The sequence below is a fragment of the Balaenoptera borealis genome (assembly GCF_965194805.1).
Source record: "Balaenoptera borealis genome assembly, chromosome: 12".
Lineage (NCBI taxonomy): Eukaryota > Metazoa > Chordata > Mammalia > Artiodactyla > Balaenopteridae > Balaenoptera > Balaenoptera borealis.
In genome coordinates this window covers 5,205,524-5,228,685 of record NC_138869.1, presented here as the reverse complement: position 1 = coordinate 5,228,685, position 23,162 = coordinate 5,205,524, and the positions used below count along the sequence as shown (strand labels likewise).

The following is a 23,162-nucleotide window of genomic DNA, read 5'->3' as shown; positions in this document are numbered from 1 at the left end:
TCCAAAATCACACTGCAGCTATCTTTGCAAACACGGTTCCTTGCAAAACCTCTGAGAATAAGTGTTGCCTCCATGCCCACGTAGAACTGCCCTGTCTTCAGGGTCTCCTCTGGGTCTGAGGAGAGGTTCCTCCTTGAGAACTCATGGGCCTTCCTCTGGGCAGTCCGTGCTGGTCACATTGTCCTCCGTCCTTCAGGCAGGGATAGGGGTCATCTCTGGGGGCGGAGGTCCCCAGGACCCTCGCCCACCTCCTCCTAGCGCCTCTCCAACTGTGGCCACTTCTCCCTCGTGGAACAGTCTCTCCCCGACTCGCTCATCTTGGGTCATTTAATTTTGTCTTTGTAAATAAAATTTGCTCTCTTCTTCTGTGAACATATTCATGATAAGACACTGAGAAATTAAGGAAGAGTGGAAAGCTAGGACGACGGACCACCCCAGGACAATCCTTGCTAACATTCGTGGATTCTGAGAAACTGGAAAGCACCATAAAGATTATCAGCCCCTTGGCTCTACAGATGGGGCGCCAGAGGAGCTAGGACCATTCAGCCACCTGCAGAGACCTGGTGCCTGTGGCAGGAATCGGGGTCTGAGCCAAGTGAGCCAAGGGCCCACCTCCAGGAAGCCAGAAGTCGGCAGGCAAGCGAGAAAATGAGGGGCAGGTGGCCAGTGAGCAGAGGGGATCGCCTGACTCTGCTGGGGCGGCTTCAAGCTGAGGTGACCTTGACCTGGGTGTGGACGTGAGCCTGCTGTCCCGTGAGGAGGCGGCCCGGAGCTCTGTGTCCACCATCCAGCACTGTGCTGCCTGCGGCTCGCTCTGGTGCTTGCCTCACCGGCAGTGGGGCTTTCTGCCTCCTCATCCTCCAGGGCCATTTGAAGGTTTGCCTAGTAAATGTCCACCTCTCGTGCGGGTCATTTCTGTCTCCAGCCTCCTCCATCTCTGCTCTCGGTGAGTCTTCAAATGCCCGGTGGTGAGAGAGGGGCCTGGTGACCCCCTCTCTGTCAGAGGAAGACCCTGCGTGTCCTCGTTGCCACAGGCCACCAGCGCTGTGGCGGCTGCAGCTGTCTGAATTGAGTTATCATTTCCTCATTGTTCTCTTTGACTCAACTTTCTTTTTCACTGGCAAGCTATTTTAAGAGGAAGGGTTATTCTAACTCGGGAAATGGAAAACCAGTATCAGGTGCCATCAGTGGAAGGTGACCACAGGACAGAAGAAAACCCTGGCGCTGAATCCCAGCTGTACCCCGGGCTTGCCCCCAGCCTGGGCCTGTGGCTTCTCTCTGTCCTGAAAACGGAGGCGGGTCGTGTTGGAGATCTCTTTCAGACAGACCGGCACCTTGCCCAGGGCTCCCCGCACTCAGGGCGGAATGGGGGGATGAAGCAGTAGTAGCGTCGCCCTGCGCACGTTCCCGTTCCTCGATGCTGTGCCTCCAGCCCTCCCCGGTTCAGCCTGAGCGCTGCCCGCACGGGGGCCCCACAGGTTGGGAGCCTGAAGACAGGCGTGCCACCCCCCCACCCCCGTGATGCGTTGCACCAACTGGGAAACGTCGAGGCTTGCACCTTCCAGAGACTGGTGGTCTGGCATCTCCAGGGGCACGCATGTTCACACCACACACCTGTGTTCACGAGTCCCCCGCGAAAGCCTGCCACTCTCTTTTCTGTGGAACATGACACTGCAGCAGGAGTGTCCCAGATGGCATGGGGTGCCTCCATCCCCGTTGCTGTGCCTCTGGCTGGCCCCTGGGAGGAGGCAGGGGAGCAGTGGGAGGCCAGAGCACCCCTCGGGCACCTCCCCGTGGCCTGCAGGCGGCGGCCCGCTGTTGGGAGCGAGAGCAAGCACAGGTCCTTTTCTGTGCAGGGAGAAGGAGACCTGGGCTTGAAGACAGAGCTCAGAGCTCCTTCACGCAGAAACCACGTTAGTCACACCAGCATATGCCCTTGGCTTCCCTTTTCTGAAATCTTGGGACAGCTGTGAAGCTCTTTATTCATGGACCATCCTAAGAGTCATGCCATGTGCCTTCCACAGACCATTAGTGATTTCCCAGAAGGCCAGTTCCAAATATTGATCTCGACAGCGGCCCCCGAGGAGCCCTTTGGCACGAGAACCTTTTCAGAGCCGCAGGGCCACGGCTGCCAGAAGACGCCTCCAAAGAGATCACACATGTTAATGAAGGGTCTTCATCTCCTGGTCCCTTACAGTTCGGAACTGCTTTGCGATTGAAGATAAATCATTCCTGGAGGTTGCATCCCCCAAAGCGTAGGAAATTACTTTGAGGCAGGAGGAATAATAATTTCCATATCAGTTTCGAACTTGGTTTATGGAAGGCAATTATCTACCTCGCTTCACTGGAACTGACGTATATGCTGCACCTTTAGCAGCTGATAGGAGCGGGGGCTGACGTGGGAGGGGCTGAGTCATCTCCATCGGGGCATCCAGGTGCCAATTTTGCTCACTGCATTTTGGGCACTGGAACTGCCAGCTGCTGGGTACCTCAGAGGGCCCCGTATTTGGTGGTTTCTGCATTTTATTGGCAGCAGTAAGGCAGGCAGCTGAGTTAGTGACACCCTCTCCAACCAGACTCTTTCTGTTGTTGCTGATGTTGCTTTCCAGTTTTATTGAGATGTGACTGACACACGGCCCTGTATGAGCCTAAGGTGCGCAGCATAATGATTTGACTTAAAGGGCTTAGAAATGATTATCACGTTAGGGTGGTGAACATTGCTCATCTCATATAGATGCAAAAAAACAAGTTGTTTTTTTTCCCTCCTTGTGATGAGGACTCTTAGGATCTGCTCTCTTTAACAACTTTCCTGTACCACGTACCGCAGTGGTAACTGTGGTCACCGTGCTGTACATCACATCCCAGGACTTACTTATCTTATAACTGGAAGTTTGTACCTTTTGACCCCCTTCCTCCAATTCCCCCTCCTCCCACCCCCATCTTTGGTAACCACAAATCTGATCTCTTGTTCTGAGAGTTTTCTTATTTTGCTGTAGTTGTTGTTCGGTTCCATGTATGAGTGAGAGCACGTGCCATTTGTGTTTCTCTGACTTATTTCACTTAGCATAATGCCCTCAAGGTCCATCCATATTGTTGCAAATGGTAGAATTTCCTCAATTTTTATGGCTGAATTATATTCCACTGTATATATTGGGTTGGCCAAGAAGTCCGTTTGGGTTTTTCTGTAACATCTTACGGCGAAACCCGAACGAACTTTTTGGCCAGCCCAATATATGCCACATCTTTATCCATTCATCTGTTGACGGACACTTAGGTTGTTTCCATAACTTGGCGACAGTAAACAATGCTGCTATGAACATGGGGGTGCAGATATCTCTTGGACATAGTGTTTTCATTTCCTTTGGATATATTTTCAAGTGAAATTGCTGGATCATATGGTAGCTTTATTTTTAATTTTTGAGCAACCTCCATACTGTTTTCCACAGTGGCTGCACCCATCTACATTCCCACCAGCAGTGTAGGAGGGTTCCCTTTTCTGTACACCCTCTCCAGCATTTGTTATTTGTAGACGTTTTAATGGTGGCCATTCTGACCGGTGTGAGGCAGTACCTCATTGTGGTTTTGATTTGCATTTCCCTGATGACTAGTGATGTTGAGCATCCTTTCATGTGCCTGTTGGCCATCCATGCATCTTCTTTGGAAAATGTCTGACCGCAGTCTTGGACCTGGTGTGTCTGGAGTGTCTGTCTGGTGCTGCAGGAAGCAATTCTGCACTGTGAGGGGTGGAGCACAGTGGCCCTTGGCCCCCTAACCCTGACTGTTTTCTCCATGGTGCTTTAATGTGACCAGGCATATGTTTATTTGCTGATTATTCTGTCTCTGGCCCTGGACGGGAAGCTCCACCAGAGTAGGGACTTTATCTAATTCAGATGTGTCCTCAGAGCCTGGTCCAGAAACCCAGCGCTCAGTCAGTCTCTGTTACTGAAGAAATGAGGGGCTGAGAGCCAGGCGGCCATTGGACTGTGCCAAGTGGTCCTGTTGCTCCTCCACCTGGTGTTACAGGTGGAGTCATGGCAGCCGTCCATCCCCTTTCATGGGTCTTCGTCTTCTCTAGGAAAAAATATGTCTATGTCTGTATCTATCTACATACAGACGGATGGATGGATGGATGGACCCTTTCATGGGGCTTCGTCTTCTCTAGGGAAAAATATGTCTATGTCTATCTGCATATAGATGGATGGATGGATGGATAGATAGATTTTTTTTTTTTTAAGGAAATAGATGCTCTGGGAAACATGCTGGAGGAGACTTGCAGCATTAGAACTTTGCTCTGCAGTTCTTACCACTGTGCTTGTTAGGATCTTGCATTAAAATGGATGTGAGGACAGTAATATCAGTTGGGGCATGAAGACAGTAGCTGACCACATGGAACCCACATAAAACCTGCCTCCTCCAGCACAGGGTGACTGACGGGGCTGTTGGCAGGAGAACACTCTACTACGCTGACAGTAGCCAGCTTTGTGGTGTGTGTGCTGTGTCATCTGCACTGCCGGTCCTGTGTTATCCTCATTTCACAGGGGAGGAAGCAGAGAATTCAGCAACTTGCCCACCGTTGCAGTTAGGGAAAAGCAGAGCCTGGGTTTGAACCCACATCAGCTTGCGCCTGCATGTGTGAGGGATCTCGTACACGAGGGTCTGCATTTGTTAAGGTTCAGCCCAAGTGTTGTGAAGAAGAAACGTGGTGCTCATGAAAGATGGAGGTCTATGTCTCTCTCCATCACCAGTCCAGGGGTCCACACAGCCGCTCAGGGCACAAGTCCCTCCCGCCTTGTTGCCCCACCCTCCGAGGGTGTGGTCCAGTGACCACAGCTGGGTCCTTGCTGCCTGGGCTCCAGACCATGGGAAGGAGAAAGCCAGTGTGCGTCGGGCAGATTGTGTTCAACTGGCTGTTGTGGAAGCCGCATACATCAGTTCCCTTCACATCCTGCGGCGTGAGCTGGTCGTGTGGCCACATCTCGCTGCAAGGAGGGTGGGGACTGTGGTCCGTGTCTGGCAGCCATGTGTCCAGGTCAAACTTGGTTCCTCTGGAGAGGGGAGTGGAGTTTGGGGCGGTGGATCTGCGTCTGCCATGAAGACCTCTCCTCTTTCATGGATGTCAATGCCGGGCCAAGCAAGGGAAGTGCTCTCTGTTCATTATTATCATGCAGGCATGTGGTCATTTATTCATTTAATAACAGTTATTAAGAGATTTGGGGGCTTCCAAGAAGCCCAGTTCACTGTCTCTGCCGGTAACGTAGCTGGGAGATGAGCTGTCGGCCACCGAACAGGGAAGAGTAAAGAGGCTGAGTCACGATCTCACTCGTCCTTCACTCCCCTTCGTTTGCCCATCTCGGCCTAAGAGAGGGCTTGAGGCTGGTAGCTGGTCACATACAGTTGGCAAAATGCAGTCCGCATGCATAGTCTCTTTCATCTTCTCGCCCCCCCCCCCAAAAGGGGCAGGTAGGTCCATGCTGGTGAGGGCTGGAGCCATGAGCTGGGGCCCTCGGGGATCCTGGTGGGACGGGCAGAGCACAGGTTCAAGGTCAGGTGGATCCAGATTCTACTTCTGACTCTTCTGATTGCTAGTGCGTTATCTCAGCTCTTTGAGTTTCAGTTTTCTCATTTGCAAAATTGGCTACTTATGTCACAGGGCTCCTGGGAAGAGTCTCCTGGGATGAAGGGTATGGCTTTGGGTAAGTGGACGGTCCCAGGCGTATTTCCTTCCCTCCGGCTGCTTCGGAGCCCCCGGTCCCTGACGGTTTGCCCTGCGTGTTTGGCGACGTCCGAGATGGCCCTGCCTGTCCCTTCCCTCGTGGGAACTCTGCCGGCCCTCGTCCTGAGCCTTGTTACCTGTGGTCCTGCGACTCCTCCCACCACCCGCTTGCTCTGCCCCTGGTGTCTCTTGGCCGCTCTCCGGCTGGGCCGCGTCGTCCGTGGCCTCAGCTCCCTGCGGCCGCCCTGACTGCCCATGCCCTTCCAGGGCCGCCGTGGCCGGCGCACCCTGGGAGGGCCCGGAGCAGAGCGTCTTAGGACAGGCAGAGGTGCAGAGCCCGGGCAGGGGCCTGGCGGGGGAGAGGGCCCAGCGAAGGTGCAGGTGTCAGCACGACAGAAAGCTGGGGTTTGTGTCGGCACAGACTGGAGTGGGAGGGCTGGGGGCAGGGTGTGGAGTTGGAGGCTGTTGTGATCCTCGATCTGGGGGAACGGGGGCCGGGGGTGGTAGCAGAAGGGGTGGAGAGAGCGCACGTGAGAGGCGAGGCCCATCTCGGGGGGTCAGGCCCAGGGCTCCATGTCCAGAGGCTGCAGGGGTGGCCGGCGCGGCCGCAGAGGTGGGCCTGGGGCTCAAAGCAGAGGCCGAGCTGGAGGTTGGCTGCCTGTGACGCGCGCCCAGGATGCACCTCGAGCACCGGAGGCTCAGGGGGCCGGCGAGGAGTACACTACACACCTGTCTTTTCACCTAGATCGAACTTCCCACCTGAACCCAAACTACCCTCTGCTGGAATGAGCAAGTTTTCCTTCAAAGCTGATGGAATCCATCAACATAGTGAGCGGCTTGCTCTGTGCCGGGCGTGGTTCTTTTTTTTTAAAATAAATTTATTTATTTTAAATTTATTTTTGGCTGCATTGGGTCTTTGTTGCTGCATGTGGGCTTTCTCTAGTGGCAGTGAGCAGGGGCTACTCTCCGTTGTGGTGCGTGGGCTTTTCATGGTGGCTTCTCTTGTTGCAGAGCACAGGCTCTAGGCACGCGGGCTTCAGTAGTTGTGGCACACGGGCTCAGTAGTCGTGGCTCGTGGGCTCTAGAGTGCAGGCTCAGCAGCTGTGGTGCACAGGCTTCATTGGTCCGCGGCATGTGGGATCTTCCCGGACCAGGGCTCGAACCCACGTGTCCTGCATTGGCAGGTGGATTCGTAACCACCGCGCCACCAGGGAAGTCCCATTTTGTCTTGTTTTCAATTGTACACTGTTTTCCTAAGCTGGCATATTTTAGGATATTAGTGATAGTCAGAATACATAAAATCGTAGGCATGTAAGTAAGGAGTTAGAGACAATTATAATAAAAGGATGGTGTCAGATCTCAGTCTTTTTGCCCCAGGGTTCTGCTTTCAGAGGGCTTCCAGCTCAGAAAAAGGCTGTGTGCAGAGCAAGACTAGATCGAGTCTTGAAAGGTCAAGAGACATATCACTTAGGAGATGTGGTGGTCTTGTGCATCCTGGAGACACCTTTCTTTGCCTGCAGACATTAAGGCTGTGGGCTGGGCAGGAAGCTCAGCCTTGCTCTGCCAGGCCCAGGTCTCCTCGGGGACAGCCACGCGGGGCGGAGGGCTGAGGGGAGCCAGCCCGGAGAAGCTGGCAGAGACCCAGCAGTGCGCGTGCTGGAAGCAGGGTGGAAGGCAGTCTGGGGATACGTCCTCTGCAGAGAAACGAGGGCAGTGGGGCTGGGGGCGAGGCTGCTGCGGACCCCCCGTGCCTGGTGCCGGCGTGGCACCGCATGCTGCTCCCTGCTGGCCCTGACTGCAGGCACACCTGTCAGTCGCAGGAGCCCACGGGCTCTGCAGAGTAGGTGAGATATCACCGTAGCAGGCTAGGTAAGGCCGGCATCCGGGTGGCCCGGGGGCGGGGGGGATGCGATAAGTGCCCAAAGAGAGATGTTAGCAGTGTGATAAATTACGGGTTAAAAATGCATCAGACTGTCCATCCCCCTCTGCTTCAAGCTGGTTGATGCTGGATTTGCTTTTGCACATTTGTATGGAAACACACCTTAGGTGTGGCCTGTGATTTCCGAGTTGACTGACTTCAGGGCAGGCCAACTTTGGGATTTCATTATCCTTGCACAGGGAAGCCTTTGCTGAGTGGGGTCAGTGCTGGAAGAGTGGCTGCTCCAGGCGTCCTGTGACACCTCCTGGGGCACCATCGGCTTCCGTGTGTTGCTGTCTGGAGGGTTGTGTGACAGTGTTCCTTTGATGGCCCAGGAATCGAGGAGCCCTGGTCTCAAACTAAATCCAGCCCCGTCACTGTCGTTCTGCTGGGACGTCTCCCATCTACTGGATTCCTAGCGAGAGAATTTGAGGCCAGACCCCGATTTTGGAACCTATGTGCAGTGGTTTCACGGTACTCGTTCGTGAAGGCCGCGCTGAATGCAGAAGGACCAGCTGCAGGTCCACAGAATGCGAGAGCCTTGATGCTCCAGGTGGTGGTGACATCATCCTGGGGGAATTGGGAATTGAAGCTGTTCAGAACCAGCCTTTTCAAAACCAGGGCCCAGTGTAGGAACACAGTATGAGTCCAGAGTATGGAGCTGAAAAGGCTCAGGCTTCCTGGGTTCAGCAGAACAGGGAGCTGTGGTTGATTAGTGATGTCTGCTCTGGATGCAGGAGGGGTGTTTATCGTCTAACCGTTTCCTGGGTACTTCCCAGGTGTGGGTGCAGTGCCAGGGGGCCTTCTCAGGTGTTCTGTCCGTTCACTCACAGCAGCTCTGGAAGTAGGTGGTGCCGCACTTCCTGCAGGAAACTTCATGGAAAGACGTTGAGGAATCAAAAGAAGGGTCCAAGATGGAACATAAGTGTGATTACAATTATAAACCATAATTACAATTGTAGGTTGTAATTATAAATTTATAATTAACTTACAAATAATGAAAAACAAAATTTAATGTCTGTGGAGAGGGAGAACCTGGAAGGAAATATAATGTTCCTGACAGTATCACTGGGTGGTGGGATTATGGATGGATTTGATTTTTCTTTATGCTTGTCTGTAGTTTTCCATTTTTCAAAATGTCCCATATTCCTTTTTCAAACTTACATAAATTATGTGTGTGGGTGTGGGTGTGTGCGTTTTTTCATATTATACTTGTGGAGATTTGGTGGCCTTTGTCCCTTCATAAATTCACCAGGAACATTAATTACTCCTCCTCCTGTGAGTCCTGGTAGCTCCCTAGGGGTAGTTCCGCACCTTTTGCTTCATCTGGACTAAAAGGTTTGGGCAGGACCCTCACAATTGCCCCTCAGTTCTTGACACTGGGCACATCTTGACCTTTTTCAAAAAGGATGAGCAAACGATGAAAATCACCAGAAACCCAAAAGACTTTGCAGCTCCACAGAAGGGCATCCTTCTGAGGACTCGAGGAAACGTATTATCAGGTAGCTTTGCTGCAAGAAATTTAGAAACTTTCCAGTAACTTCCAACAGGATCCAGGAAGACTTGGCTATAAAACATTCTATAAAATAAGAATGGGCACTTATGAAGAGGGAATAAACTGACATCTGAAAAGGCTCCAGGAGATCCAGAGCTCTTCCAGCCTGGGGGATGAGATTGTGCATACAGAGTGCAGAGCCCAACACCTGGCACACAGGCACTCAAAATATGCCGTTCTTATCATTTTTAAAATAAAATTATATTTATGTTATAACGTACACACACACATTACCTGTTTTTTTTAACGTTTTAATAACATTGGCATATGAGGATTTAGGCTAAGTGGGGTTTTTGAAAGCACCCCGTCGTGCGAATCTGCCAAGCCAGGCCCTTCTTGCCGTGGACGTGCGTGGGTCGCAGTGAGAGCTGCTGAAGCAGCCAAGGTCCCGGGCGGCTGTCGTCCTGCTGCATGCCTGCTGCCCCTCTTTGGTGGCAGCCGGGAAGACTTGTGTCTGGCTGGCAGCCAGGGGCGTGGAGAGGTCCTGCAGACTTGGGTGGGCTGACAGTGATCAGCACTGCTCCCACGTCAAGATGGCTCGAGTTGCGACCTCCCGTTGGGTTTAGGTCCGTATGGGGCACAGGTGGGCCTGCTTATGTGTATACAACCCCGAACACCCCGACCGGAAGGCCAGGAGGTGACCTGCCTGGCGGCCACATGGCTGTGTGGAGCAGTGGTTGCAAGCGCAAGCGCCCTTGGCGTGTTCTCAGATGGCCTGGCTCACGCAGTGCCACCACGGGCTTGACAGGGAGAGGAAGCCGTGCGCCATGCGCTGGGCGGGCGTCTCGAGGGCGTCGTCATGTACACCTCTGTGAGGCGGGGCTGGCTTTTCCCTTTCTACGGGTACCTACCTGAGTGACTTGCTCAGATAGCGGAGGTGGGGTCCGAACTCAGGGAGAGCTGATTTTTAAAGCTCACCCATTTTTGGTGACTCTAGGTTTTCTCTGTGGCCTTCCCGTCAGGTCTTACAGAAGGACGTTTGTGGACCACAGCTGTGTTTTTCTGCAATGTTACTGGTCTGTGAGATAAAAGTAAAGTGAATGGATTGATTTAGCACGAGTATCTTAAAGCCAGGTCTGTAGCTGTCGATCTCCATAGAGAGAGATGTGTGGACTTGGCCCCCTGAGTGGCCCCAGGCACAATGCACTTGAAAGGACGGGGGCCCTGGCCCCTCCTTCCCACGAGGACGGAACTTCAGCAGATGGAGCCAGTTGCAGCATGAAGGATTTCCGTGGAAGTGAGGAAGAAACTCCTGGCCTCAGGGGTTCAGTGCTGGGCTAAGTGGGCCACGTGGTGTCCTGGGGGCGCAGTAAGCAGGGAGCTCATTCAGCAGGGTGACTTGACCGCACTCAGCAGATAAGAGTTTCTCCGCTTCTGTGTCTTGGGGCAGCTAAGAGATGCAGAAGACACCTCCAGCCTAGAGACAAGCATAACCAACTGCCAGGGTGTGGAGTAATCAGGGCGTGGACATGAGCTCCGGCTGGGCAGTGGTCACCCTGGAGGCTGCAGGGTGCTCTGAACCAGGAGGGCACGCAGACCAGAGGGGAAGGGAGGCGGGCGGCTCTGTCTGCAGGGCATGTGTGTGCGCAGGATGAGTTTTCAGCTCTCTAGATCTGGCCTTTCGGGCGACCCGGAAGCAAGCTCGTGGTGAGGGGTACAGCTCAGAACGCAGGGATGTGGGGAAGCTCGGTGGTCTCCGCTCGGCTCGTCTTCTGTTTCTGCGAGCATCTTGGTATTGGGTGGGGGGCATGCGCGTCATCGAGAGGAAGTGGAAGAGGGCCTCACAGGGGCTCGCCGGCCACGCCTTACACGTGCACTCTGGGGACCCGGCCACGCTCTCCAGCGGGGAAGGCAGGAGCGGCCGGCCTGGAGGACCAGGGTCAGATCAGAGCAGGAGGGAGGGCGGTGGGGAGTGGGGGCCCAGACGGGAGGGGGAGTCACATGGGCAGCGGGCAGGCCAGGCCTCCGCTCTGGAGGCTCTGGGAAGGCAGCACCATGGGTTACTCAAGGCCTTCAGCCCCGCTTTGTATTCGTAAGTCCAGTAAGTCAGGGGGAACGAAGGGCCTGCTGTGCTTATCTCAGGGTTATCGACTCAGAGCAGACCTTCCGTAGGTGGTCTGCAGTCTCCCACTACTGCTCAGGGCGAGGGCCATCGGGACACCACCTGACTGCACATCTGGACATGGTCACGTGGTGTCTTCCCCTTATCATGTGGTCCCACAGTGGCCCAGCGTGCAGGGTTCAAAACCTACAGCTGTGTGACCCCAGGAGAGCTGCTTAGCCTCTCGGGGCCCCACTTTTCTCATCCGTAAAATGGGGAATCTAGCAGTGCCCACCTCTGGGTTGTGAGCCCTGAGTGAGCTAGCGCCCAGCACACTTAGACCAGTATCTGGCCAAAGTAAATACCAGCTGTCAGCACTGGCTGTTACATAACGCCTGGCTGCCCACCGCGTCCTGCTGGGTTATTTTCCATAAATTCTCTCAATCATTCCTCACAAGGCCCGGGAGATAGGCATTATCGATCTGTTTTACAAACGACAGGTCTATTTCTAGTTCCCTCTGTGAAGTTTTAGACCCCCTTCACTGGCTCTGTTCTATTTCTGTCCCCGCTGCACACTGTTCACGCTGTGGGAGCCCTGCCAGGGAGGAGGAAACAAGTCCTCCGGCAGCTGGGTTTGGACTCTGCAGAGCCCGGCGTGCTCCCGCTCTCGTTATGGGGAAGGGGTCCAAGCCAGCCTCACGGTCCCACCCGCAGGCCTGGTGATACATGTGCTGGGGTTTTTTTTTTTTTTTTTTTTTTAAGGCTGCGTTGGGTCTTCGTTGCTGCGCGTGGGCTTTCTCTAGTTGCGGTGAGGGGGGGGCTGTTCTTCACTGCAGTGCACGGGTTTCTCATTGGGGTGGCTTCTCTTGTTGCAGAGCACGGGCTCTAGGCACACGGGCTTCAGTAGTTGTGGCACACAGGCTCAGTAGTTGTGGCTCACGGGCTCTAGAGTGCAGGCTCAGTAGTTGTGGTGCACGGGCTTAGTTGCTCCGCGGCATGTGGGATCTTCCCGGACCAGGGCTCGAACCCGTGTCCCCTGCATTGGCAGGCGGATTCTTAACCACTGCGCCACCAGGGAAGCCCCAGGGGAATTTTTTTAAGTCATAAAATTTGGCAGTAAAGAGGGTGGTGGATGTGGATGATTCTCTGACCATCTAGTTTTCTGAGTGGGACGCCTTGGAAATAAGCAAGTACAGCCCCTGAAGAGGCAGGAGGATCCCCTCCCGCCCCCTGCATTGGGGGACGTTATGAGGGTCAATGGGGCTGGTGCCCACAAAGGCTGCCGCTTCCTGGGTCAGGTGACCCCACCTGAGCTGCTGCCTGGTGGTGCAGACATCTACTGTGTCCCTCCGACCAAAAATCTCCTCCAAGAAATCCTTGGTTTTCTGAATTTTTTCCCTAATGAAACGAGCAGAACATCTCTTCAGCTGGACAGTCAGTTCTTCTTGATGAGCCGGCATGTCTGGGAGAAGGGTGCACAGGAAGGGGGCTGACGTCTTCTCCTGCAGCCAGGCCAGGCCGAGTGTTTGACGTTGTTCCCCTCAGTTCTCCCGACGGCCATGTGCCCACCCTGCCGGTGTGCAGACGGAGGTGGGGGCAGGTCCCAGCCGAGGCCAGAGTCCTGTAGGAAACAGGTGGGGATGAGTTCTTTGCTTCCCAGCACTGCTCTCTGTCTTCGAAGCGCGTGAGGCGGCTGGCCCGTTCCCCGCCCGCCCTTCCGGGGCCTCTGCCCAGTGTGGGTCCATGAATGGGCTCCCTGTCCAGCAGGTGAGTGAGGCAGAGCCCATGACAGGGGCTGCGGAGCCCCTCAGCGTATTTTCACATACATTCTCTCATTTCATCTCCAACCCCATCAAGGAGGTGCCAGTGCCCCCGTTTCACAGGTGGAGAAACCGAGGCCCACAGAGGTGCAGGGCCAGCTCACGGGGGCTGCAGCGTGAACCCGGCCTCCAGGCTGCAAGTAGGACCCCCTGTGCCGTCGGAGAAACATCCTCACCGAGGACAGTGCCAGGCAGGACCCAGAGCATTCCACACCTGTTTTCTTGTTTACCTTGCGACTCCTCTGTGGTCAGTGGTTTTACGATTGTCCCCCTTTTACAGCTGAGAAAACTGAGCCCCAGAGAGGTCAGTCACTTAAACAGTGAACAAGCAGAGGAATAAAGAGAATCAGTTATTTGATGGAGGGCAAGTTCCGCTTTGTCGAACCTGGGCCCAGATAAAGCGGCCCTGGCTTGTAAGTGCCGAGGAGCTCCGCAGGGTGTCCATCTCAAGGCGGCATGTGCTTTATTGGGAGCTGCCCCACCTCCCAGGGCTGAATGCCAGGCAGGCCATCTGCTCCCGGGGCCGGGCCCGGCAGTCGCCCTCTCCCGGAACGGGAACGACTGGCTCCCTACTGGCTGCAGCCGCTGAAGAAGTTCCAGGAAAAAGATCTTCGCCAGCGTCTTCTGGAGCCTCGTTCCTGCCGCTGCGGGTATTGCCTTGTCTGCATAAACGGCCTCGCTGATGTTCTGCTGCCGTCCTTTGTCGAGGATGCAAACATGAGGGGAGGAAGGAGGGAGGGGATCGCTTTCCCTGGCACCTGCTGGGGGCCTGGCCACGCGGGTTCCTCGGCAGACGTCGTCCCCTGCCTCCCTGCTCTGTTGTCCACAGCAGCCCCAGGGGCTTCAGGAAGTCAGATCAGGTCACTGCCCTGCTCGGTCCCATCCTCTGCATGCAGAACCCCCGGCTCTTCGCAGCAGCGTCCGGATGGGAGGCCTTTTCTCTGGACCTGGGGTGGGCAGGACCCTGCAAAGGACAGCTCTCGTTCCCACCACGCCTGTCTCTTTCTCAGCCTGCCTTCCCGGCCGCTCCCACCAGGGCAGATCAGGCTCCCTGCCGCCCCCCTCTGTGTTCACGGTGCTTCTCACAACACACGCTGACACGTGTGTTCTCTGCTGAGATCTGTCTTTCCCACTAGACTGTCAGCTGTGTGAGGGCAGGGACAGTGCTGTTGGTCCGTCTCGTGTCCCTGGGGCCTGGCACGTGATAAGCCTTGAGTCAGTATTTCTGGGTGATCTCAGTCAAAGGACTGCTGTTGCTGCCATCCTGTGAGTGGCTAGGGGCCTTGCCCGGGGTCACGCGTGGCAATGCCGGGAATCCAACCAGGTTGTGCTGGCTTCAGCCGTTGCTCCCTGTTCACAGCCTTGAGTGCGGCTGGTGTTCATTTACTTGGCATGCTGGTTCCCCAGTGCTGTGTTTCCCAGAGCTGAAATGTAATCACGGGGTCTCCACGTGAAACCCCAAAGGAGCGATGCCAAGTGGCGGCCAGCATGCAGTGGTGAATGTGCTGGGGGGGTTCCCTTTTCCCCAAAGACACAGCGTAAACACGCAGCTCGGGACATGGCTGGATGTTCCCGTGGCCACGAGGTGGGGACCTGGGAGAGGCTGGGGCCCGGCCTCAGGTTTAGATCACAGGATGGGACAATGAGCCGAGGCTCCACCTACAGCAGCCCTTGGGGGTGGGGGGAGGCAGGAAGGTCTGCCCGGGGGAGGGGGGTGTCCTGACGGGTGGGTGGGGCCAAGCAGAGGGGCACCCTCGGCATGAGGTCTGAGCCTGTGGGATGCGGTAGGCAGAGGGATCCGGGCTCCAGGGGTCTTGCAGCCTGTCAGCACATCCTTCCTAAGCTCCTGGGTGCGCCAGCATCTTCCTCAGCTGGGAACTTCGTCATAAATGAGATAAATGAGACCTCTGCTCTGGAGAGTACATGCCGGGCGGGGGTCAGGGGAGGCCAAGCAAAGCGTGGCCGTGGACCAGTAATTCAGACGGTGTCCCGTGCTGAAGGGACCCTTCACCTGAAGTGGTCAGAAAAGGCCTGAGACCCAAGCGACAGTCCAAGCACAGTCAGAAAGAGGGGTCCCCAGAGAGGCCTTGGTTGGCGCAGGGGTTCCGTGCCGGCGCCCACGTGCCTGGCTCTCGGGAGTCGACTGTGTACACCTCTCCCCAGCACCGTGTCCAGTGGTGTCACGTTAATAAGTTGAAATCCGCTGTGCTGAGAGCATTTACACCATGGAAACTGGCAAACGCTACAAATGAGGACCACTCACTACGGTTATTAAACATTTAGCAGTGCACCCTGATCTGCTTATCTGAGCGCTAGGAAGAAGGGTAGCCCTCGGCCGAGGGGAGAAGGGAGATGAGGGCGTGAGCACGGGGCCAGTAGCTCCTCTCTGACGCAGCAGGAAGTCTCATGTGACTCGATCTTCTCTTTGCTAGACAGATTCTACAAAATAAAGGCTCAGGTCCAGGGAACAAGGAAGTGTGGGGAGCAGGAGGGGAGACTGATGTTTCAGAATCGGGGTCCAGGTGAGAGCTGAAACCAGGAACTACGGAGAACCCCACTTATGGCAGCAGCAGCTCAGGACCAGAACGAGGCCAGTGCCGGAGGGCGTGTCTGTGGAGAAGCCTGGCCTGGGTCTGGGGGAGGCGAGCGTGCAGGTGCTGCCCACCTGTGCGGGGGGTGGGGGGTGGCAGAGGCCTCTGCTGCCCGCAGTGGATGGCCACGTCGGTCTGCTGGTTTCCACAGGGGTGGCGGCAGCATGCCTCAGAAGCCTCTGCCGCGGTCCAGATGAGCCTGTGGTTTTCCCAGCGTGTCCCCCCAGGAGGTAAGAGGCTCCCAAGCGGCTGGGAGTCTCCACGCCAGAAGGGCTGCTTTCTCGCCACTGGGGTCCCACGTGGGGCCTGAGCGGCATCGTTGGCCACGCTGCACATGGTGAGAGGCGCTTCTCTGCCTCGGCCACACAGCGGAACCTCTGGGGCACTCTCCCACCCAGACCAGTTAACCAGAGCTGCTTCCGGGGGTGGGACACAGCCTTGGCACTTTGGAAAGCTCTCCATGTGATTTCAGGTTGTGGCCCGAGTTGAGAACTGCTGGGGAAGAAGTTCTTCCTGTACAGTAAGAGCACCCGTCCTCCCACACGTGGTGTCCAGGGTGGGTTCTGTTAACAGACAGTTCCCAGCATGGTGGCAGTGATGGCCGTGTGCCACTCCTGTGGATGCAAATTGAGACTCTGAAGTCCTCCTACACCCAGTGGGTCCTGACCGCAGGGAGAGGCTGGCTGTCACGTGACCCGGCTTGTCTGTCTGTGTTAACTGTGGGCTGAATTAATCCAGCAGCTGCCACATTCCCCAAGGATATTAAAGTGCTTGAGCTGCCCCTTCTGGGAGCACAGCCCCTTGTGCCGATGGCCGATGACGGCTGTTCGGAGGTTCCAGCCATGCTTCTGGGTAGCTGAGAGAAATCCCATCAGCCGACCCCGGAAGTGTCAGGTGGGCAGGTGTAATCTGCCCAAATTGATGTCTGATCAAACAGGGGGGGCTGGACATTCCATGGAGCAATGAAGAGGGTGTGAAATGTCTGTTGTATTTTAGGAAAAGGGCAGGGAGGACAGATGCAAAAGGAAACTGAGGTTAGTGCTGGTGCTTTGTGCACTGCTCAAAGAATAAAATGCGGGGCCCCTCTGCCCCTACACACCCTGGCAGAGGGGAGCCGCAGAGAGAACACAGGAGTCTGTTCGCTCACCACCTATGTGCCAGTGCCACTTGGCTGCGGCAGCTCTGGGATTCTGCCAGCAGCAAGATGGACAAGGCTTCTGGCCTCTTGAGCTGACCTTGAAGTGGAGGAGAGAGCCAGGAACCAGGTGAGCAAGTGAATAGCAAAGCAGTGGCAAACCGTGATGTGCAGTACGGGCCCAGTGCAAACAAGGGCAAACTGTGATGTGCAGTACGGGCCCAGTGCAAACAAGGGCAAACTGTGATGTGTAGTGAGGGCCCAGTGCAGGTCAGAAAGGCCTGAGGGATGGAGGCCGCTCTAGGAGACGTCTTCCATGAGTCCCGGGCACGAGGAGCAGCCATGGGAGATCAGGGGGAGGGTGCTCCAGGGAGAGGGGCCAAAGACCCTGAGGTGGGAAGAGCTGGCGCTGCTGAAAAATGGCTGGAAGCCCCTGGTGAGGACGGGCGGTGAGCGGGAAGGGGTCGAGGAGTGGTGACACAGGAAGGGACAGGACGACTTGTACTGTGAGCCTGCTGGTTGCCCACTGGAGACCTGGAAGCCGGGTGGTGACATGCTCTGATCTACATTCTACCCACTTGCTATGTGACCTCTCTGGTTTTCACTCTCAGCTGTAAAGAAGGTAAAGGTAGGATGATTATGAGGATTAGAAATCCTGTATGTGGACTTAGCAGAGGAACTGACACATAGGAAATGCTCCGTGAAGGGGCAGCTGCTGTCCTCCCGTCTCCTCCCCCTCCCCCTTGTCTTTATGGGCGTGGCTCACAGCGGTTCCCTCCTTGCCTGAAGGGGACTCTAGCCTCTCTGGGCCTCATGCTACGAGTACTAGTCTGGGCAGTTGTATATTCAAGAATCTGAGTGCCCTCCTGTAGCCCTCCACTGCTAGCTGACTCTGGGGTGAGCGCGGTGTGATGGGGGCTGCTCTCTGTGTCCGCAGGTGGGCTCACCGCATGGAAGCCTTTCGGCGGGGGTGACTGAGTGCCCAGCCAGGCTCTGCTTTCAGTCCTGAGGCTTCCGCTGCACAGATCTTGGGTGCGAGATACCGCGTTTATTTCAAAATGTCACAGCCTCTTCCTTCCTTCCTTCCTTCCTTCCTTCCTTCCTTCCTTCCTTCCTTCCTTCCTTCCTTCCTTCCTTCCTTCCTTCCTTCCAACCGCATTTGCAGAGTGCCAGCTGTAGCTCAAAACTGTGCCAGCCACAAAGAGGCAGCAAGAGAGAGAGAGTCAGTGTGTCCTCAAGAAGGCTACAGCCAGCGGGGAGGGCAGCAAGCCGCCTGGCCCCTGCTGGACAGAGGGTTTGGAGCCCAGAGGAAGCTGTGGAATCTCCCTCCTGAGAGGGCCTGGAAGGGAGGGAGGAGGGAGCCAGGTGGGCAAAGGGGGGAAGAGAAGAAAAGCTGCACATGGAGCACAAACTCCAGCAGCTGAGGGCAAGCACGTGTGGAATGGAGTTATCCGCACGACAGTGGGAAGAGCTGTCTGTCGGCACAAGTGACAGAAAACCCAGTGCCTGCACAGCACAGCCAGGAGCGGGGCTGGGAGCAGGGCTGGGAGCGTGCTGGCTTCAGGTCTAGCTGGATTCAGGGCCCAGACAGCACCGTTAGGGCTGGCTTCCCCCTTCGTGCCTCTCCTCTCTCGGGTTGACCTGTCCCCTAGGGTCGGCTCCTCCTGGACCCATTCGCTTGGCTGGAGCCACTTGAGCCAGTGACTGCGGCTGCGACCATGGTGCCCTGATTGGCTCAGGTCTGGCCCCTTGGGTGGGGCCGATGGAGGACCCCCCGTACGCCAGCACCTGCAGAAGTGAGCTCCCAGGACTCCCTCAGCCCGCGGCTGGAGACACTGTTGTGGTGACTGTTCTCTAGGAACCGGCTCCGTTCTGGGTGACCCTGAAGCCCATGTTTTAACAGCGTGCCCTTCTCACTTAGACCCGTGATTTAGTCTTTGACTCTCCGCTGATGCTGCGGGAGCCCTGCCCCACCCTGGACACGGCCTCCGTGGCCTGCGCCTTCCTAACGGCCATCTCTCGTCCCTGCAGGGCCCTGGTCTTTGTGTCCCACGGAGCGGGGGAGCACTGCGGCCGCTACGACGAGCTGGCTCGGATGCTGGTGGGGCTGGAGCTGCTGGTGTTCGCCCACGACCACGGTGAGTAGCCCGGGGCTGAGCCCCCGCTCCGGGGCGCCCCCTCCCAGTCCTCCCTCCTCCTCAGCTTTCCACTTCTGATTCATGCACTGAAACTGGGAAAAGACGTTCTCCACGGGATGTTTGTAAGTGAAAAATGTGCAGTCATGTCAACAAAGAATGTGTCTGACCAGCAGTTTCTGTTGAGTCTGGGATTGAATGCAGGCTGATTAGAAACCTCCACTGAAAAGCCCGGATGTGTTTGTGTAAGAACTTGCCCCAGGCCAAGTCACCCTCTCTCACGTTTATAAAGCGCTCTCTGCACAGAACGGGCCCTGGTTTCCCCCACAGGACTTCAGACAATGCCATGCTCTCAGTACAAGTGCCGTACACAGCCCAGTGCGGCCTCAGGATGCTTCCAAAGCATTCAGACCAGGAGAACAGTAAGGGTCTCAAGGGCCGTGTGGTCATGAGAAAACCCCGAACACGGGCACATTCACAAGCACATACAGATGCACGCACACAGGTGCACACACACATGTCCCCAGGCCAAGTCTTTGATTCTTCATCAGTAACAAAATCCATAGTAACCATCAGAATGCAGCATTTGTTGCCTAAATCAGTATGTAGTTCCTCAATCGTTTGGGTGACATTCTCTGTGGCTGGGAAGGCTCCCTTTCTTTGTCTAACAGTCTTAAGAATGAAGAGTTCCTTGTGACTGACCATGGTGATTTCTGCACTGCTTCAATGTAGAAATCTATCATCCTGGCCCAGATCCAGAAACGTTGCTTCCGTTTTATCTGATAGGGAAATAATTAAGTGAAAAGAGGGGTAGGGGAGAAGTGACAGGCCTGGGAGTCCTTGTGACAGGAGGGAAAGCTTGCCTGGGGCGTTTTGTATATAAGGAACTGCAATTTGGTCTACCAAGAGCCCCTTTTCAGCCACATATGTGCAAGGGTCCTCATAACTGAGAATATTGACTAAATTCTTTCTTACTATGGTCGTAATGTTCTGTAGTGCTTTGCAAACAGTCCCAGTGATATTTGTGAGACTGTTTGAGAGAGAATATTCGAGGATTATCCTGATTTTCACTGTGGGACTGTCATTACTTACTTTGGCACCTTCTACACCGTAAGACCCATGATAGGAATGACTTTTTTCCTATCGCGTTTGTCTCTGTTTACGTTTGTTGCAATGAGCTGAAAACCATGGGGGCATTCTGAAAGAAAAGAATGTTGGTACTATGCAAACACGAAACACCTCCTACGGAATTTTAAGTTACCTGCTTTTAATCTGGAGGTCAGCTACCTTCTTATCAGCTGCCTTTGGCCAAATCTGTGGGGGGGAGTAACTGTCCTGCCTTGTTTATGTTGTCTGGGCGTAGAAGTTTGAAAAACAATTTGAAAAGCCTTCTTTTTTAGAGTAAAGAGAGAAAAGAAACAGCCTGCCTTTTGATGTTTCCAAATTAACATCCAAATCTGAGGCCTGTCTCTCTCTGACATTCTAAATATAGCTCAAAGCTGGTTGCTTGCATTCACCTGTTTTAAGTTCCTTGATTGATCAGTTTCTTCCAAGGACTCGCAGGAAATCTCCCTGGCAAGCGCCTGTGGGCGGTGTTTTATTCAAGAAATGAACCCAGTGTGACTTTGGTTGTCTAGAGATGAGTGTGGCTGTGGCTTCCTTAGTGGGAGAAAGCGGGTGCTGGGCTGCCTCTGTGCGGTCTCGTGCCGGCTGGGCAAGCGGACGCTGGTGGTTACGCCCTGTGCCTGGTTGCTTCTCGCAGGGGTGTGGAGGGGAGCGGGGTGGGGGGGCCGGAGGGACTTGAGCCCAGGCCTGCTGGTTCTGCAGCCCAGCCTCCTTTATCACACCGCACGTGACTCGGTGTTCACACCGGCATGACATGACGCCTACAGAGAGGTGCTTCATTCTTTCCCACATAGCTTTTAAATTTAAATACAGCCTCTATGGGGGAAATGTCAGGGCATTTATGGGGCCAACTGGAGGGATACAAGGATTAAAAACACAGAGCAAAAACACCTCCCAAGGCCCCAGGGCCTCGCCAGTGCCAGGCCGGCCTAGACCTCCCCGTTTCCAGTCATGCTGTCGGTTGTCATCTGCACTCCTGTGCTTCCGGGGGGACCTGCCCCCCAGATGACAGAAGGGCCCCGACGCAGACACACCTGGGTCCAGGTGTCTGCTGGACTGCGATTCCAGCCGTGGGCCTCGGACGCCTGACCATTCCGAGCCTTAGTTGTTTCATCTACCAAATGGGCCAGACAGGGCAGTGATAGAATAAAATAAGGCTACGGGGCCCAGGGGAGGGTGGTGCCTCCTCCCCTTCACTCTGCCAGCCCCTAGACCCCCCCCTCCATCCCCAGCGGGGGGCACCGAGGCTGGGAGCAGGGGTGCCGGGTTCTCGGGTCCCCTGCCCGTTTGCAGGGGCTGCAGTGAAGATGGGCTGCAGGACGGATGGAAAACGCTTCACAGAGTAAGCAGACCTACCAAGGGCGGTTCATGGCTGGTTTCTGTAACGCAATTCGTAGAAACACGGGTTTCTACAAATGCTGTGCTAACTTGATGTTAAGGTAAATCTCCTTGCTCAGCCCTGCTCCAGCAAGAAACCTGGAGACCCTGGGCTGGGGGGTGTGGCTGGCAGCCCGCTGTGCCCGGCACGGCACTCAGTTCGCACCCCGCTTTCCTGTGTTTTCTGCTTGACCTTAGAATGTTCCAGGATGACCTCATGGGCCTCAGGGCTTCGCCAGAAACGAGAATTATATTCCTGCCCTTTACTGAGTGCCATCTGCATGCCAGGCTCTGACCAAGGCCCTTTTCGTGCAATTTCCAACCCCTCATAGCAGTTAATACGTTACCCCGTTCAGAGGTGAGGGTCTGAGGCTCTCCTTGTCCACCAGAGCACACGTACCAGTCGGGGGACTGTTTGACTGCATCAGACCCCTGACCTCGGTAGCTTAACAAACAAGGGTTTATTTTTCTCCCATGACATGCGAAGCCCGAGGCGGCTTCGGGACGCCGCCGTGCCATCCACGCCCAAGGCTCCCTCCGTAGCTTGGCTCAGCTGTTCTCAGCGCATGGCTTTCATGCCCACGGGGACCAGCTCCAGCTCCCGGGCTCAGCAGGAGGCGGTGCAGAGCTCCCCGTCGTGTTGCAGCTACACCGCAGGTGCCGGGACAGCATCACACGGCGGCCAAGGCCAGCTGCAAGGGAGGCAGGAGATCTAACTTGTTTGCTGCGTGTTTGCTGGTTCAGACAAAACAGGGCCCTGTTGCTAAGAAAGGCACCCAGGATGGACGCTAAAGCACCGTCTCCTCTGACAGCCACGCTTCCAGGCGTGTTCTTTAAGAGAGCACTTCTCATCCGTTTCTGCTTTATATATTTTCTGAGCTATGTTTAGCACAGTGTCACCTTTCTATGTGCTTTCAGAAGGTGTAGACGTGAAGGTTATTATTAGGATCGTCAGTGTGTAGTGGTGAAGGTTGCCAATCGTGCATTAACCTTGGGTCAGGTGCTGTACGAGGAGCAGTGCACGGACACAGGCACTGGCATCCTGATGGCCGAGGGACCTGTCCCCCCCGCCCCCTTAAGCAGCCCCTGTGAAGCGCTCAGCTTTGTCCTAGTACTTTTACCCTGAGGGGTAACTCTTCCTTTGGTGGAGGCAACGGAAACTGACTTACGGTGTCGTGTGCTCGCTTCTCGCTCAGCCCCACAGCCTTCTCCTTGCTGTGCGGCCCAGGCCTGGGCAGAGAGTAGAGGCATCAGCAGTGTTTGCCGAATGAGTGAAGGAGGGAGTGTATGACCCGGAATAGATCAGACCAGAGACGCTAGGAATATCAGCAACCACTCACGTGAAAGGACCTGCGTCAGCAGGGTGGAGAGGACCCAGCAGGGGGACCAGGACTTTGGTCTGGTGGCCTAGGCTGGGGCAGGGCTGCTGTCGACTGAGCTGGGGCAGGGGAGCCTTGAGGCCTCTAACTCGGGTGCTCGAGGCAGGCTCGGCCACCCACCGGCACACGGCTTGCCAACGCCTGGCAGGCTGGCGAGGTGCTGGGTCTTGTCGGCTGAGTAGAGGAGCTTGAGGGGAGAAGAAAAGGTGTAGAGGAGGGGCCCATAGCTGAGAGCCGTGGTCCTCTCCAGGGATGCCCCTGAAACACTGGGGGTCTTGAAAAATACTGATGCTGGGGCCCCTCACTCCACAGAGACTCTGATCTCTCGGGACTTCGGTGTGGCCGTGGTGTCAGGACCTTTGAAATCCCCCAG

General features: G+C 55.5%; 1 protein-coding gene across 6 annotated transcripts in view; it reads left to right on the top strand.

Moving 5' to 3' along the window:
* The window catches only part of MGLL (monoglyceride lipase), a 240,698-nt gene that overhangs the window by 153,873 nt on the left and 63,663 nt on the right, over nucleotides 1–23,162 (top strand). For 5 of the 6 annotated variants that reach the window (XM_082345272.1, XM_082345268.1, XM_082345269.1 and 2 more), the window contains one exon: nucleotides 18,805–18,911. In XM_082345272.1, the coding sequence (XP_082201398.1) occupies nucleotides 18,805–18,911 (107 nt within the window). Of the gene's footprint in view, nucleotides 1–13,527; nucleotides 13,698–18,804; nucleotides 18,912–23,162 lie in introns of those variants that run through there. The other variant, XM_082345271.1, reaches the window with a different exon arrangement.